Source organism: Lactuca sativa, chromosome 6, assembly GCF_002870075.4.
Source record: "Lactuca sativa cultivar Salinas chromosome 6, Lsat_Salinas_v11, whole genome shotgun sequence".
NCBI classification, from domain to species: domain Eukaryota; kingdom Viridiplantae; phylum Streptophyta; class Magnoliopsida; order Asterales; family Asteraceae; genus Lactuca; species Lactuca sativa.
In genome coordinates this window covers 87,180,127-87,196,077 of record NC_056628.2, presented here as the reverse complement: position 1 = coordinate 87,196,077, position 15,951 = coordinate 87,180,127, and the positions used below count along the sequence as shown (strand labels likewise).

The following is a 15,951-nucleotide window of genomic DNA, read 5'->3' as shown; positions in this document are numbered from 1 at the left end:
GTCGCAGTTCCTACAGTGCATATTGCGGCAATTACCGTGGTGATGGTAGTTGCATTTGCTGCACTTGGGCAGGTTCCCCACATATTGTTTTGTGGGCGTAGGGGTAGCAGGAGTTGTGGTGGGAGCAGTAGCAGCATGAACTGCCACCATTTGTTTCTTTGAAGGTTCTTGCGAAGTTTGCCCCTTTCTCTTGTTCTAGAATTTCTTCTTGTTGTTGTTATTGGCAATGTTATCATTTTTTTTGTTCACTTTGGTTGGTTCAGCCATGATAGCCGTGACTCCTTGACAGACACCATGATCAACGAGAGATTGCGCCAGTTCCTTGGCGCTGTCGAAGGTCATGGGTTTGGAAGCTAACACACTTCCTCGAAGTTGGGGTGATAGTCCCCAGATGTACCTCTCCACCTTTTGGCTTTCCAGGATCAACATCCCTGGGCAAAGTGTTATCAAATCACTGAATCTGTTGGTGTAGCTTGCGATGTCCGAGCCTACCATCGAAAGGCCCACAGTTCCTGTTCGAGCTTCTGAATCTCGCCTCTTGGGCAGTACTCTCGTAGGAGCATTCGTTTCAGGTTTTCCCAACCCATGGAGTTCGCCACCACTAGGGTTAGTGTCTTGACGTGGCCGTTCCACCATGTCAGGGCGCGTTCAGAGAAAGTAAAAGCAACGAATTTTACTTTGCTTTCGTCAGGGCATGCGCAAATTTCGAATACAGCTTTCATTTTCTCTATCCATTGGGATAGAGCCAATACTCCCGCAGTCCCATAAAAGGGAATAGGTTTTCCGTTGGTGAAGTCCTTGTAAGTGCATACTCCGGAACGGCCTTGGTTTTGGCCATTTGTAAAGCTGTTTATTCCTCCTCCTGACCCGTTATTGCTCATTTGAGCCATTGTTGCCGTTACAGCGGCTGTTACAGCAGTTTGGAACATAGCTGCATCCATAGTTGGAGGGGGCGGTGGAGGTGGTGCTGGAGTTGAGTTTCTGCGTGTTGATCTACGAGGAGGCATGTTCTGGTAGAGAAAATAAGAATGAATACTATAAGTTTCTAATGTTTTGACAATCGTGCTAGAGGGTTAGTTGTATTTTGTAATTTGTTTTGACTTTAGTTTATGGTTTCAAAGTAGATACAGCAATTTAGTTAATCCCATAAGTTTCGAAAGGTATATAAAGAAGTACTTCATATTTATATATGTCACACCTAAGGTGTGTTACATTATGCTTCATGATTAGGAAAATTCGACCTATCTAGAGGTCTCCGATTTCAGATACAAAGGAAATAAGGGAAAAAAACTTTATCCGAGGTCCTATTCTATATCAAAATTGTTGGAGTTGGGCAAGTTCTACTTGTGGCGTGTTGTACGTTTGGAGCTAGATTCGGCATCCGACTGCTTGACTCCCATCAGGCGCCTTTCAAGATCTGCTTGTTGTTCCTTCATCTCTCTTATTTCTGCTAGTGCTGTCACCATTTGATTCTGAAGCGTCCCTGTGTAGATTTGGGTATTTTCGTGTAGTCCTTCCAGACGACGGATGTCTGCGGCGTTACCCTGAGTAGCAGCATTGATCTCGTGAACTTTGGCTGCTTGCTTGTCAGCATGGTAGTTCTGGGTAGCTATAGTGCCCACAATAACAGGAAGTGCTCGATCAGCTGAGCCTCCCACACTGACATTGTAAAAATCTCGAAACATGCCGAAAGGAGGGCGTACACCTAGTTGGCGGCTCCAGTAGTAGAGATGGCTTCCCTAGATGGGGATGGGTCCTGGTTGATATGGTCTGACTTCGGGAGGATGAGGAGCGGGAAGGTCGATCACTTCCGGCTCGGAGTCTGTTCCACTAATAATTTCCTCAACCTCCTCGTCGACTTCGAACTCCTCTCTGACTTCGACTTTGAATTCTTCTTCGACTTCCTCTTCGAATTCCTCCGGGTCTTCTTCTATCCAGCCGCCGTTGCCTTGGTTTGGGTAGTAGGGGTCTCCCGGTAAATGGAATCCGGCCATTTGTCTGTACTAGGATAGAAGTATGAGAATTTTATAAGAAAAGAAATTTCTATTTAATGGAATCCTAAGTTTAACTATATCTTACGGAGCGCAAGTTTTTCATTGTACTATTATTTATAACAATACTCCTATAGTATTTCGAATTGGCGAATCTAAAATAATTTGTATTTGGTAAGTTTTTGGCTTGTTGTTCACTACGACCATTCCTCAACGTACATTGGTCAAATCCAGGATAAATATAGTTGATCAGGCTATATTTATTCTTGATTTGATTACATACCCCGAGGCCCAATCGTAGTGTCGCAACTTGCCTTAATACTTATTAGAAAACTTGTCAGGATACGAGACTGATACATGCGAGTAAAAATGTATATATTTAAAAGAAAATATTTTTATGAAAACGTTTTGTCAGAGGGTTTTTGGTTCCCGTTGCATTTATAGTTTGTATATCTTATGTGGTTCGATATACTTAGTTCACTATAAACAATGCTCTGATACCAATCTGTCACACCCCCAAACCAGAATGGCGGAAACATTCGGGGGTGGATGACTTCACATAGTATCATAACAATTGAATATTGTAAAGAAAGTAACACAACCATCATATATATAATAAAAACGTATATTGTTGCGTTATAAATATTTCCAAAAGAATATTACAATATGATGATGTAAATGTTTAATAATAAACGTCCTTAGCGTTCCTTCTTCAAAAGCTGGTGGTTACCTGTATTACTGATTCCCTAAGAAATACAAGTGGTTTCGAAAAAGTGTCAACAATTAAGTTGGTGAGTTCATAAGTGTTTTGTATGGAAAAGTATGTCCCTTTGGTAGCAAATCGATGAACGAGGTTTTTCTGAAAATCCAATATTTTCTATAAATAGTTTGTAAAGATCCCAGAGTTGAAGTGCGTTGGTATTTTTCGTACTTGAATGATAAAGATAAACTTTGTGCTCAAATTAATGTAGAAAATTGAATGCATATATGAATCTCGTAAATCAAACTTGTTTTTATACTTTTATGTGAGTTTTATAACCATACTATTGACATTGACTGCCTGTAACAACATTCTTCAGGTGTTGTAGTGTTATGACATTTGTCACCCCAGACCCGCCGGTCTAACTGTAGCTAACAGTTTAGGTGCGGGGTTGTCAATCCCGTATAGATCTATACACAAGTATCACGCTCTCCCTCCAAGAGATTATGGTATATAATACAGGACTTCAAATGCATACATAAGAGTACGTTGAAGTTTGAATATCTCACATCACTTGGTATAAATAGATTTACGATAAGAAAGACTTTACTTTATATTGTTTGAAAGTATTTCGTTTTTCAAGATGTGTACGTAAGGATGTATGAATAACTTGCTAACTATACCCATTATAGTTTTTCAGAAAGTATGTTCCATTTGGTGAAAATAACTTGATGATATACTAGCCCATTTATACGTAAAGTAACTTGTGGTATCGATAATCAATAAGATAGATGTTACATTTATGTTTATAAAACGATACTTTTACTTGTGTTGTACTTGTATTCCCCCCCCCCCCCCCCCCTCTAAAACATGAAAAGATTTGAAAGGTAGGGGTATGAAATCACTTGTTTGGTTTGAAGAGAGTAGGGCTAGAGTCGAGCAGAACTTCCACCGTGGAAATCTGCGTCTTCGAGCTCTTCGGGGATCTCGGTAGTGTAGAACCTTCGTCGGGGCTCGGGTGCGGAAACCGTGGGCGTCGGGACAGCTTCTGGTGCTTGAAAGTATGTGAGAGTGATTGGGAGTTTTGAGAAGGTGTGCCAAAATCCGTAGCTCAAACCTTCTATTTATAGTGTTGGAAGGTCGCGTACGCTGGGCGTACTTCGGTTACACTGGGCATAACTTTGCATCATGGTTTACGACTCGAGTCTAGCTAGGCGTAGAGCTGCAGCCGATGGGACTCGAACTTGCCCCTGAGTACGCTGGGCGTACCCCTACATTACGCTGGGCGTAATCCCGGCTTCCGTCTTCTAAATTCCGTAACGTTCGCGTACGGGCTCCGTTTTTCGCGTTCTTTATATCCACGCGTAGGTGAGATTATGCTCTACAACTTTCATTTAGACTCCATCGGCTAGTTTTGAATTTATTTTTAATGATATGTTTTTAATAGGCCGGGACTGCTAAAGTTCGTTAAAAATTCATAGCTTCTTTATTCGACGTCGGTTTTCGTTTGTCTTTTTATCATTTTACTCCTATTGTGGAGGCCTTCAACTTTCGTTTAGGTTGCGATAGCTAAATAACGCCCGATCTTTAATTCGAGTTTTTAGCCCTCTACTACTGTTACGAAACTTAGAAAATTCGTAACTTCTTCATACGAGGTCCAATTTGGGCGATCTTTTTATGTATATTTATAGCTTAACGAACTCTACAACTTTTGTTTAGATACTTAAGGCTAAAATGTAGTTTATTGTAATTTCACTTTTTACATTTAAATAATGTTTTAACGGTGTGTCGTAAATATACGAGTGGTTATAATTCAATACAACCCGGTTTTGAACGTTTTTATGTTTTTGGAACCCTTGGCACGATATCTAACACTTGATGCATCCCAATTTATATATTTGAACACTTTATTTTTGAGGTTAATTTCTTTTATTCTAAATAGTTTTCGTTGTATTTGTCTTTTGAGTGTTACACTGCTTTTAGAAAATATAGGGTTCTCACAGACATGGATGGTAATGTACATACTTATAAAGAACGACTGGTTGCAAAGGGTTATTCATAAACTCTGGGAGTTGATTATGATGAGACCTTTTCACCATTGACCAAGATTAAGTCTATTAGGGTTCTGTTAGCCATTGATGCATTTCATGACTATGAAATATGGCAAATGGATGTCAAAACCGCTTTCCTTAATGGAAAGTTGGTTGAGGATGTTTACATGGTTCAGTCAGAGGGTTTTGTAAGTACAGAATACCCTAATAGGGTGTGTAAGCTTGAAAAATCCATATATGGATTGAAACAAGCACCTCGCAGATGGAATCTTTGCTTCGATGAGAAAGTCAAAGAGTTTGGATTTTCGAGATGTGAAGATGAATCTTGTATATATGTCAAGGCTAGTGGGAGTATAGTTAGCTTTTTGGTACTGTATGTGGATGACATACTGCTCATAGGAAATGACATCCCAACCTTGCAGGAAGTGAAATCCTGGCTTGGGAAGTGTTTCGCTATGAAAGACCTAGGAGAAGCTGCTTATATCCTCGGGATAAAGATTTTGAGAAACAAGAGTAAAAGACTAATTGGACTTAGTCAGAGTACCTACTTGGACAAAGTGCTGAAGAGGTTCAGTATGGAAAATTCCAAGAAAGGAGATTTACCTATTCGTGTAATGCCAGACTGAGTAAAACTCAGAGCCCGAGTACAGATGAAGAGATAGCTGAGATGAGTCGAGTCCCATATGCTTCCGATGTAGGCTCGATCATGTATGTTATGACTTGTACTCGTCCTGATGTTGCTTTTGCTTTAAGCATGGTTAGCAGATATCAGAGTAATCCTGGCAAGGATCACTGGACTGTAGTAAAGAATATTCTCAAGTACCTGCGAAGGACTAAGGATTGGTTCCTTACCCTTGGTGGGGGTGATGACTTGAAAGTAGCAGGGTATAGTGATGCTAGCTTTCAGACTGATAGGGATAATTTCCGCTCTCAGTCTAGCTGGGTCTTTACCCTAAATGGAGGGGCAATTACTTGGAAAAGTTCCAAGCAAGATACAGTGGCTGATTCCACTTGTGAATCAGAGTATATAGCAGCAAGTGAAGCAGCAAAGGAGGCTATATGGCTAAGGAACTTCATCAGAGACCTTGGAGTTGTACCAACTATTAAGGAGCCCATGGAAATTTTCTGTGATAGTGAAAGTGCAGTTTCCTTAGAAAAGGAACCAAGGGATCACGAGAGATCCAGGCACATCGATAGAAAATATCATTTTATCAGACATCGAATAGAAGAAGGAATTCTCGTGGCAAAGAGGGTATCATCAGATGAGAACCCGGCAGATCCCCTCACGAAGAGACTGAGTAGGGTTAAGCATCTTCAGCATGCTAGGAGCATAGGGCTAAGAGATGATATTAGTTTTTAGAAGTTAGATAATTTTGAAATATGTAAAATGTAATTGACATTTGATGATAAATAAAAGTTGTTATTGATGAGTAAAGTGTTACTATTTCTTGTCAATCGTTTACTAGTATTTCTTTTTGCATGTTTTGACTTCCAGAATAATTATGTTATGGTATATATCATATTATTCAAATTCTCCACAGTCAATCATATGTTGGAAGTACATATGAATCAAGACTGTCATGGGTTGGTTTGTAGAGATCCAAGATGTTGGACAAAGGGGGCTACAACAGTCATGAGTGCTCATAAGTTCTGAGTATTGGATTCAACCCACGCTCACTGGTATCACTTCATGGAATTTATCTTGAGTGATCGTGAGACGGTAATATCATATAAGTCTTCAAACCTTAGACATATGATTTGTTACCTATGAGTTGGTTATGCATTGATTGTACGAAAACGCATTGGTAACTCGATCTTATAAAACGTACCTTTGTGTGTAATTCAACAAGTAGTAGAGCAAACATATGAGTCAAAGTTTATCTGTTCCTTCTTGGATTAGAATCGATATATGGGCCCCTCGATGATTTTGTTTTGACCCATGTATCGGGCCCGGTCAGAACTAAATTGATGTGTTCAATTAAGTTCTATGTCAAACAAATCAGAAATCGGGAAACAACTGCTAGACAATAGAAAGACATTGTTCCATGTGTTTGTCCGGCTGATATCTAGAATAGAGGATTATATGATCACTTATCTGAAATAGCACTCCATCATCTTCTCAGTTACGAGAGACCTTGAAAGAGCTACGATTGTTGATCGGTTCCTGAAGTCATACTTGCAACTATAGTTATTAGACTTATCCAAGTGGGAGACTGTTGGATATAGTGTCTAAGTCCATAACTATATTTGGTATGTACTTGACCCGACCCGGCATGGTCCATTTGGGTTGCATGGCATCATGCACTTAGATAGACTAAATGAGAGAAATAAGACACTTATGGTTTATTAATATATTATAAGTTCTAATATATTAAAAATAAGAAGAAGAATATTTAGTTAGTATTGATCAATAATTAATTTAGAATTAATTATGTGATCAAAAGAAGACTAATTAAATATATGGGTTGATTGTGTCAATCATCCATAACTTATATAGTGGGCCAAGGCTCCATGGATTATCAAGTTGGGTTAAACCCATAAGATGCTCTGTGGATTCTCCATGGGGGTTACAAAACCCATGGGTTATGGAAATGAAAGGTCATGACAATTAGGGTTTACATGGTGTAACCCTAATTGTAACATACTATATAAAGAAGCTATTCTCCACCATTTTCAGCCACTAGAGTGAATCAAAGAGGGCTAGCCAAAAATCCAAGTGTTCTTATTCTCTTAGAGTTTATTCCAAGTGTACTTGGTGTTGTGTGAAGCATTTGAGGCATCACACTTGAGGTGCTAGGATCACAAGGTTTCAAAGGAATCCAAGCTACAAAGAGGTATGTAATTCTTACTAACTATTAGAATAAAAGATCCTCATGTATGCTAGATAGGATTATGAACCTTGGAAAATCATTTTGCATGTATCTTAGTCAAACATAGATCCAAGGTTTATAGGGTTGCATGTACACCATAGGAGTGTTAGAATGCTCAAAACCCAACAGTTCTCAGGTAAGTCTTTGGTTGAACTCCATTGTTTCATTTCCATATTACACTCAAAATCTATCCTCTTGTAACTCCATTTTCGTTTTCATGCTCTTAGAACCACCTTGGTTCCGAAAACCATCTCAAGGAAGCTAGCTAAGGCCGAAAACTCACTCCATTTTTCCCCTTCAAACCGAAAAAGCCCACGGTGAGCTTCATACCCCTTGTTTACGTGATTTTCCATCTTTAAGGGGAGAATACAAGTTTAGTTTTGTATAAAATCTTTGTATGTATGCTTGCATGTGTATTTTTACATGATATGGTGTGTGAAATGGTATGAAATCATGACAAACACCCATGAACTCGAGATTTCATCCAAGTTTCGAAGTTATTAGGAAACAAGTTACCTTATGTATCTCCTTAAGATGGTTAGATGTGTTTAATATGTCTATAAATTTACCATGAAACTAAAGAAAATATAAAAAGGGACCATATTTGACAATAGAGTGAAAAATGGTCCTTTTATTTACATTTTCGGTATTAATGGGCCAAAATGGTGAACTCATTCCATATGGTAAACAATGTTGGGTGGCCATCTTCAAATCAATAACAAAAAAATTCAAAAACATAATTTCACGTAAACGATGTAATGTACAGAGAAAATACGAAAAAACATATCATAAGCCACATTTGCATTGAACTGTATGTATGTACAAGAGCCTTAAATTATACATTCATAAGTTCATACACTAAGCGAATCTTCGCTTAAAAAAAACTTGACTTTGAGATTAGGGATTTTAATCTTCGTATTGAAAGATAAAGGTGATAGGAGATGGAATTGAAAAAAATCTAATTAGCATTTGGCGGTAGGTATCAATTAATTGGGAGGTATTAAACTAATCGGATATTAAAGAATAATATATGAATTGACAGTTTTACCCTCACCTCAATGGAGGTTATAAACGGTTGTTAAGCCTTTAGAACAAATTCACAACAAACGAAACATTTTGGACCACTAATGAAACTCGAAAATATTTTGGACCCAATTTACATTTATATATATATATATATATATATATATATATATATATATATATATATATATATATATATATATATATATATATATATTTATATTTATATATGGTTTTTGGAATAAAAGTCCATAAGTTTTTTTTGTGTGGTTTTGTCCCTACGACGATTTTTGATGTATTTATGCCTAATATTTGTGATGTTTTCTAAATGTGTCATTTAGCAGGTCACCTACTGGTTCACATGAGAGCTCGATCGGTGAGTGGGAAGATGCGTTTGGGTCATAAGGGGGAAATATGGGGGTGGGGTGAACAGGGATTACAAATTATGATGAGCAAGGTTACCGGCTACAAGACCATTAGCCAGCTAAATGACATATTTGACAAAAACACCTTAAATATTAGGAATAAACACACCAAAAATAGTTACAGGGACAAAGCCACACAAAACTGAAACACTTAAGGAATTTTATGTCAATAACCGTGTCTATATATATATATATATATATATATATATATATATATATATATATATATATATATATATATATATATAATTGTTGACTTTGTGGTAACTACAAGCTTAGTCGAGGTCTTATCGAGGTCTTAGGTTTAAACCTATTCATCTTTTTTTCTTTGTTTTTTTTCTACAGTGTATAAGTTAAATAATATTGGCAATTTCATATTAGCTTAATGTTAAAACAGGTGTACAGGTGTTCAAAATTCAATATCTGAAATTTGGATACGAATATAAAAATACTAAATTTACAAAAAAAAAAAATATTTCTCTTTATTTAAACACTATACACTATAATAAAATTAAGATTGTTTTGCTTTTCATTTGATAAATTAAAAAATTAGGTAAAATATACTAAATTACTATAAAAGAATGTAATTTTTTCTAAAAATAAAAACATAAGAAATAAATGAAATGACATAAGTAAAGTCACCACAGTACATCCAAACCCCCTAACTCTCCCTATCTATTAAATTTTGAAATAAAATTTATTTAAAAAACTAAATGTTTTGAATATCAAATATCTGAAATATCCACAAATTTAGAAAATGTCTATCTAAATCCAAAGCATAAATCTTGTATCCAGTTTTATTGTATCCAGTTTTATGGAATATAGAAGAAAAGAAACAAGTTATATATGTTAGGCTTCATTCGTATTTAAATGACAAATGACAATGTGTGATACATATATATTACACAAGTTAATTAAACAAAGTTAAATATGAAAATTTGTAAATGATGAATAATTTATTTTTTAGTTGACAAATTCATATATTATACAAGTTGATTAGAAAAATAATCAATTGATCTTACTATAAACTTATGTTATTAAATATGAAATTGATATTCAATTTCGCAAATGATTACTAGTATCGGTGAAACGTAATGACGATATTGATAACATTATAAATTAAAACTAAAAGTTATTTTCATATAAAATATAGTTGGATAAAATGATTTCCTTGATGAGCATACATCATAAATATAAGAATTTATAAACGGAAGGTTATTATGTACATAATTAACATATTAATAATATTAATTATTATGAGGTGCCATTTGTTAGGTGACATTTGAATAAAAAGGAAAAAACAATAAAAAAAAAATTAAAATTTGACAAATGGATGATAAATAATTTAAAATAATTAGAAAATGACAAATGTCTAACTACATGAGAAGATAACATATGAAATAATGAATTTTGATTTATTAAAGTAGATTTTACAAATTAATTTAAAGTGTATGTTGTGACAAAAAATCTACTTTCTAACACTATAAATATCCATGAACTCTTTTATGTTATTACCAAACCAAACTAAATTCAAAGATATAAATTGTCACATGATAGCATGTCTCTTAACCAAGAGGAAGTTGTTCGTCCCACTGCCAACTTTCATCCCAACGTTTGGGGGGACCAGTTTCTAATTTATGAAGAGGTGCGTAAAAAAATTTTGTATGTACTTGCTTATTACAGTCTAATTAATGGTGATTCATGATGGAATGTAGCAAGCTGAGGAATTTTTTGTATGTGCTTGTTTATTACAATCTAATTAATGGTGATTCATGATGGAATGTAGCAAGCTGAGGAATTTTTTGTATGTGCTTGTTTATTACAATCTAATTAATGGTGATTCATGATGGAATGTAGCAAGCTGAGGAATTTTTTGTATGTGCTTGTTTATTACAATCTAATTAATGGTGATTCATGATGGAATGTAGCAAGCTGAGGAATTTTTTGTATGTGCTTGTTTATTACAATCTAATTAATGGTGATTCATGATGGAATGTAGCAAGCTGAGGAAGATGACATAAATCGAATTGTCTGTGATCTAAAAGAAGAAGTGAGAAAAGATATACTAGCAGCTTTATATGTTCCAATGGAACATACGAAACTTTTAAAACTAATCGACACAATCCAACGTCTTGGAATAGCCTACTATTTCGACGAAGAGATTAAGCAAGCCTTGCAACATATCTATGTGAAATATGGTGATAACTGGAGTGGTGGTAGCTCTTCCGTTTGGTTTCGACTCATGCGACAACAAGGGTTCTACGTTTCATGTGGTTAGTTTGCATTCTAAAAACCATATTATCTATAAACAAGTAATTACTACATATATAACTGTAAGGCTGTAATTAAAATCATTGGCCCAAACTACAAAACATATATCGTTACAAGCCAATTTCTCCCCTTAGAAAACTTAGTTCAAGACTCTAGATAATAATAACGTTCATCAAACTCTCCATAAATTAACATCATGTTTGCTTAAAAGTGAAAGGTTGAAAGGCAAAATGATCAAAAACGATAATCACTATGCCCTTATTGACTCCAATTCCTATAGGTAGTGATCGATTTTGGCTGTTTTCATCGAATAAGAACATAAAAATTGCTAACTAGAAAATATAATTTCCAGCAAAAGTCGTGCCCAACCTATCAATTAACATGTGATGCCAGATGATTAATGGACTACATATGGGACTCATTCCTTTTCACTATCTGGGACAAAAAAAGGGTTGATAAATATTTGTTTAACATGCATATGCTCAATATATTAATCATATATGTAGTCGAACCTAACAATCTGTTATATTAACCATATACAGATATTTTCAGTAACTACAAAGAAAAGAATGGAGCTTTTAAGGAATGGTTGACCAATGACATTCATGAGATGCTTGAGTTATATGAGGCAACATATATGAGGGTGAAAGGAGAAGTTTTACTAGACGAAGCTCTTCTTTTCACAAAAACTCATCTTGAAACACTAGCAAAGGATCCTGTTCGGTGTAACTCTACTCTTTCAATACATATACAGGAGACACTAAAGCATCCTATACAGAGAAGGTTGCCAAGACTTGAGGCGTTACACTACATTCCTTTCTACCAAAAACAAGCGTCTTGTAATGAGTCTTTACTTCAACTTTCAAAGTTTGGGTTCAATCTACTTCAATCACTACACAAGAAAGAGCTTAGTGAAGTTTCCAAGTATATATACACCTCTTTCTTCTCTAGTTGCATATATCAATGTATCGATATTTTAGTCTTCTCCATTTGTATTAATCAATATTATTGTAGGTGGTGGAAAGGTTTCGATATCCCGAACAAGGTACCTTATACACGGGACCGATTGGTTGAATTGTACTTTTGTGCAATTGGTGTATACCCTGAGCCACAATATTCATGTGCTAGAATTTTCTTAACAAAATTGTTTGCAATGTCAACGATGATTGATGATACTTATGATGCTTATGGTATTTTTGAAGAGCTTGAAATATTTACTGAAGCAGTTCAAAGGTATATGTACACGAAAGAGGAACTTAAATAAGCTTAATTATGTCGAATAACTTGACCAAATTAACCAAGAAATTTGTAAAATAACTATAGGTGGTCGATTACATGCTTAGATGTGCTTCCAAACTACATGAAACCAATCTACCAAGGACTTATAGATGTTTACAAAGAAATGGAAGAAATCATGGCAAATGAGGGGAATGTATATCGTGTCAACTATGCCAAAGAGTTTGTAAGTTTCAACATCTGTCATTTCTTATAATCATTTTAGTTACGATAATCTTAATTAGATGTAGGAAATTGATGCCTACAGACGAAAGAGTTTATTAAAAGCTACATGACAGAAGCAAAGTGGGTTAACGAGGGTTACATACCAACCATGGAGGAGAACATGTCATATAGATTAACAAGTTGTGGCTATAGCATGCTTACCGCAGCATCTTTTGTTGGCATGGGGGATATTGTCTCTGACGAGTCGTTCAAATGGGTTCTCACGGATCCTCCTATTGTCAAAGCTGCATGTGTAATTTTTAGACTCAAAAATGACATTGCGTCTCACAAGGTACATGCATCTCTATTTTTATTCACATTGTTGTTGTACAACGAGATTAACATCCTTATTCAACAGCCAAAATATCCGGTGTAGTTTAGACTAATTAATTTCGTTAATAAAAACACAGCAAGAGCAAGAAAGAGTACATGTTGCATCTCTTGTTGAAAGTTACATGAAGCAATATGATGTCACTGAGGAGTATGTCCATGACTTGCTGTATAAGCAAGTCGAAGATGCATGGAAAGATATATCCCTTGAGACCCTCATATGTAAAGATGTTCCGATGCCTCTACTGACGCGTGTTATCAACTTAGCACGGGTGATAAACGTATTATACGAAAATAAAAACCATTTCACAAATGTGGGAGAAGAACTGATAGAAATTATCAAATCTCTATTTGTTCATGATATGAGTATGTAACTTATGGATGCACTCCAGAGTTGTTTATCCGTTATTTCAATTTTCAAATATGGTTGAATAAAATAGTAAGTTATTTGTTATTGTATTACGTACCATGTTTATGTATTGAATTTGAACTCGTCAATGTATTTCCATCTTTCACAAATAAAGTATGCTTTATGATTTTTGCTTCATGTTTTCTAAGATCTCGTATTTTGAATTAATGGCTGCAGCTCTTGCTAGCCCTTTATACTTTTCCCAATTTGATTCTACAAACAAATGCAATGAAGAAATCTTGTTTTCAAACCATGATGAGTTGAAGGAAGAGTGTTGTTTCCTTGGAAAGTATTGGCTTCAAAGTTAGAATTATATTTATATTCGATGCTTGGTCAAAACCTTTTAGAATTCCCTGAATGTAAACAATTGTAATTTATACAAGAATTCATGTGCTGTGAAGAGAGATGAAAAAAAGTTTTTTAGTGTAAGACTGCATAATGTAAGAGGCGATCAACAGTAAATTCAAACCCAAGGCCACCCAACATTTTGGCAATACCACTTGTGATTCAATGGCTTCAGTTGAAGAAATCTGAGTAGAAAGTTCTGGTGTGAAGGAGGGAATAAATTAGTGGCCGTTGATAAGAAGTTTGATCGAATTTTTTTACCAGAATTCATTAAGGACTTTCATCGAACATGTTATATGCATATAGTGTTCCAATTTTGTAGCTGGACTTCCAATTTGGGGGACCGATGGTATACAGGGAAGAGGTTTACTCCGATGATTCTTAAGCTTACTGATTCAATCGCAACTGAGAGAAGACACCAACGATGAACTGAATGTGGAAACGATCTTCAGTAGAAAAGAAAGTTTTTCTTAGATGACGAAGTAGTAAGGCGGTGTCGATCCGTCAACAATCGTGTTCTACCGGTGTATCCTCACCGGCATAGTTCGCCACATCTCCAGCGTCGGCGCACGCAAATAGCTAGATTCCATGACCTTTTGGTATTAATCGCATGAAGCAAGAAAGCAAGAATCAGAGGGAGAATGAAACGGTAGCGGAGGTGGGTGGCACATCCACTGCTGCCTATGTCGGTGGAGTTGGAGGTCTGGACGAAAATGGAGATAAAGAAGAAGGCGGTGAATTATTAACCGATGATATAGCGGTGCAACAACTGGACGAGAGGGGTGGTCGACACTGTTCACATAAACTAACCCAGGTAGAGTAACCCGAAGACGAAGGCGGGATCCTTTGGATATTGTTGTGTCGACATGCTATGGTCATGAAAAGATAATAAGATATTAGTACCAATAGTCACTAAATTATAAAATTGAAAAAATATTAGTGATTAAAAAATAATGGTCATTATTAGTTGATGAAAAAATTATAATTTCCTTTTACCTATGACAAATGTGAATTTAATTTTAACCTAATATTTTCTAAACAAATATAAGAAAATATATCACTATATAAACTTATACTAGCATTATGTATATGTCTCTGTCATGGGGGCTTAAAGGGGGGGAAAGTGGGCAGCTGCACAGTTCCCAATTTTTTTTCATTATATATTTTTATTTAAAAATACAAAATTATAATAAAGATAAGGACCATTTTTTTCTTATTCGTACTGGGCCTTTAAGAATATTTCATTTTTTAGGACCTGCTCTGGTCTCTGTCGTATGCATTTTTTTTGGGTTTTCGTCCAAACAATGACTTTTTTGAATTGTTAGTCATTTGGCCTAGTTTGACTGTGATTTTGATCCCTCAAAAAATTCAAAAGACTAAAATGTCCTTGTATACTTTTAATATATTTTTCCTATTTAATTTAATGTTTTATTATTAATAAACATTAGGCCCCACCCCCACACTCTCTCTCTCTAGGTTTGTGTTTGATAAACACCCAAGAACATGTTCATAGATTAAAGAACACTCAAGAACATCTTCCACCACCACCACCATTTTACCACCATAGTCCGCCGCCACCACCGTCTACCACCTCCATCTCCACCTAAACTTTTTCTGCCACTTCAACTCCGCCAAAATCATCTCAGAAACAAAAACCATACACAAAATCAGTGTTCTAGAGTTCACCCCCATTTTATGAACAAAAACACACATGAAATCATATCTGATGAACATACATACACAAAAAATCATATTAGATGAACACATACACACACACAAAAAAAAAAATCATTAACACACACAAACTAGAAATCAAATGAACACACACACACACACAATCTGATGAACACACACGAAATAAGATCCGATGAACACGTGTGTTTGTTAGTCATCAATCTACCATTTAACCCATAAATCTTGTAATTTAATGACATTATAACCAATACACACTTGTATATCTTAAGAACGGTACTTGAACACTTAAGAACAGAAGAAAAACTCATGAAAGTAATTGAACTTCAAATCCATGGCAAGAA

The 15,951-nt window shown here is 35.7% G+C and overlaps 1 protein-coding gene and 1 long non-coding RNA gene across 3 annotated transcripts; one reads left to right on the top strand and one right to left on the bottom strand.

The window, feature by feature from the left end:
- The first annotated feature begins 10,601 nt into the window (after positions 1-10,601).
- On the top strand, positions 10,602-13,620 carry LOC111882369 (E-beta-caryophyllene synthase). 2 transcript variants are annotated; one of them, XM_042895809.2, is made up of 7 exons: positions 10,602-10,705; positions 11,060-11,333; positions 11,874-12,255; positions 12,346-12,564; positions 12,655-12,793; positions 12,875-13,123; positions 13,242-13,620. In XM_042895809.2, the coding sequence occupies exons 1-7, from the start codon at positions 10,619-10,621 to the stop codon at positions 13,533-13,535; spliced, it is 1,644 nt and encodes a 547-aa protein (XP_042751743.1). In that variant the 5' UTR covers positions 10,602-10,618; the 3' UTR covers positions 13,536-13,620. The 2 variants fall into 2 exon arrangements, with proteins under 2 accessions (XP_042751743.1, XP_052620635.1); XM_052764675.1 differs by having other exon boundaries at positions 11,874-12,564.
- On the bottom strand, positions 11,998-14,768 carry LOC128126707 (uncharacterized). The gene is made up of 3 exons (XR_008224795.1): positions 13,629-14,768; positions 12,994-13,403; positions 11,998-12,223 (listed from the first exon to the last, which is right to left on the bottom strand). It is a non-coding gene; the product is annotated as an uncharacterized LOC128126707 (long non-coding RNA).
- Positions 14,769-15,951: the final 1,183 nt, after the last annotated feature.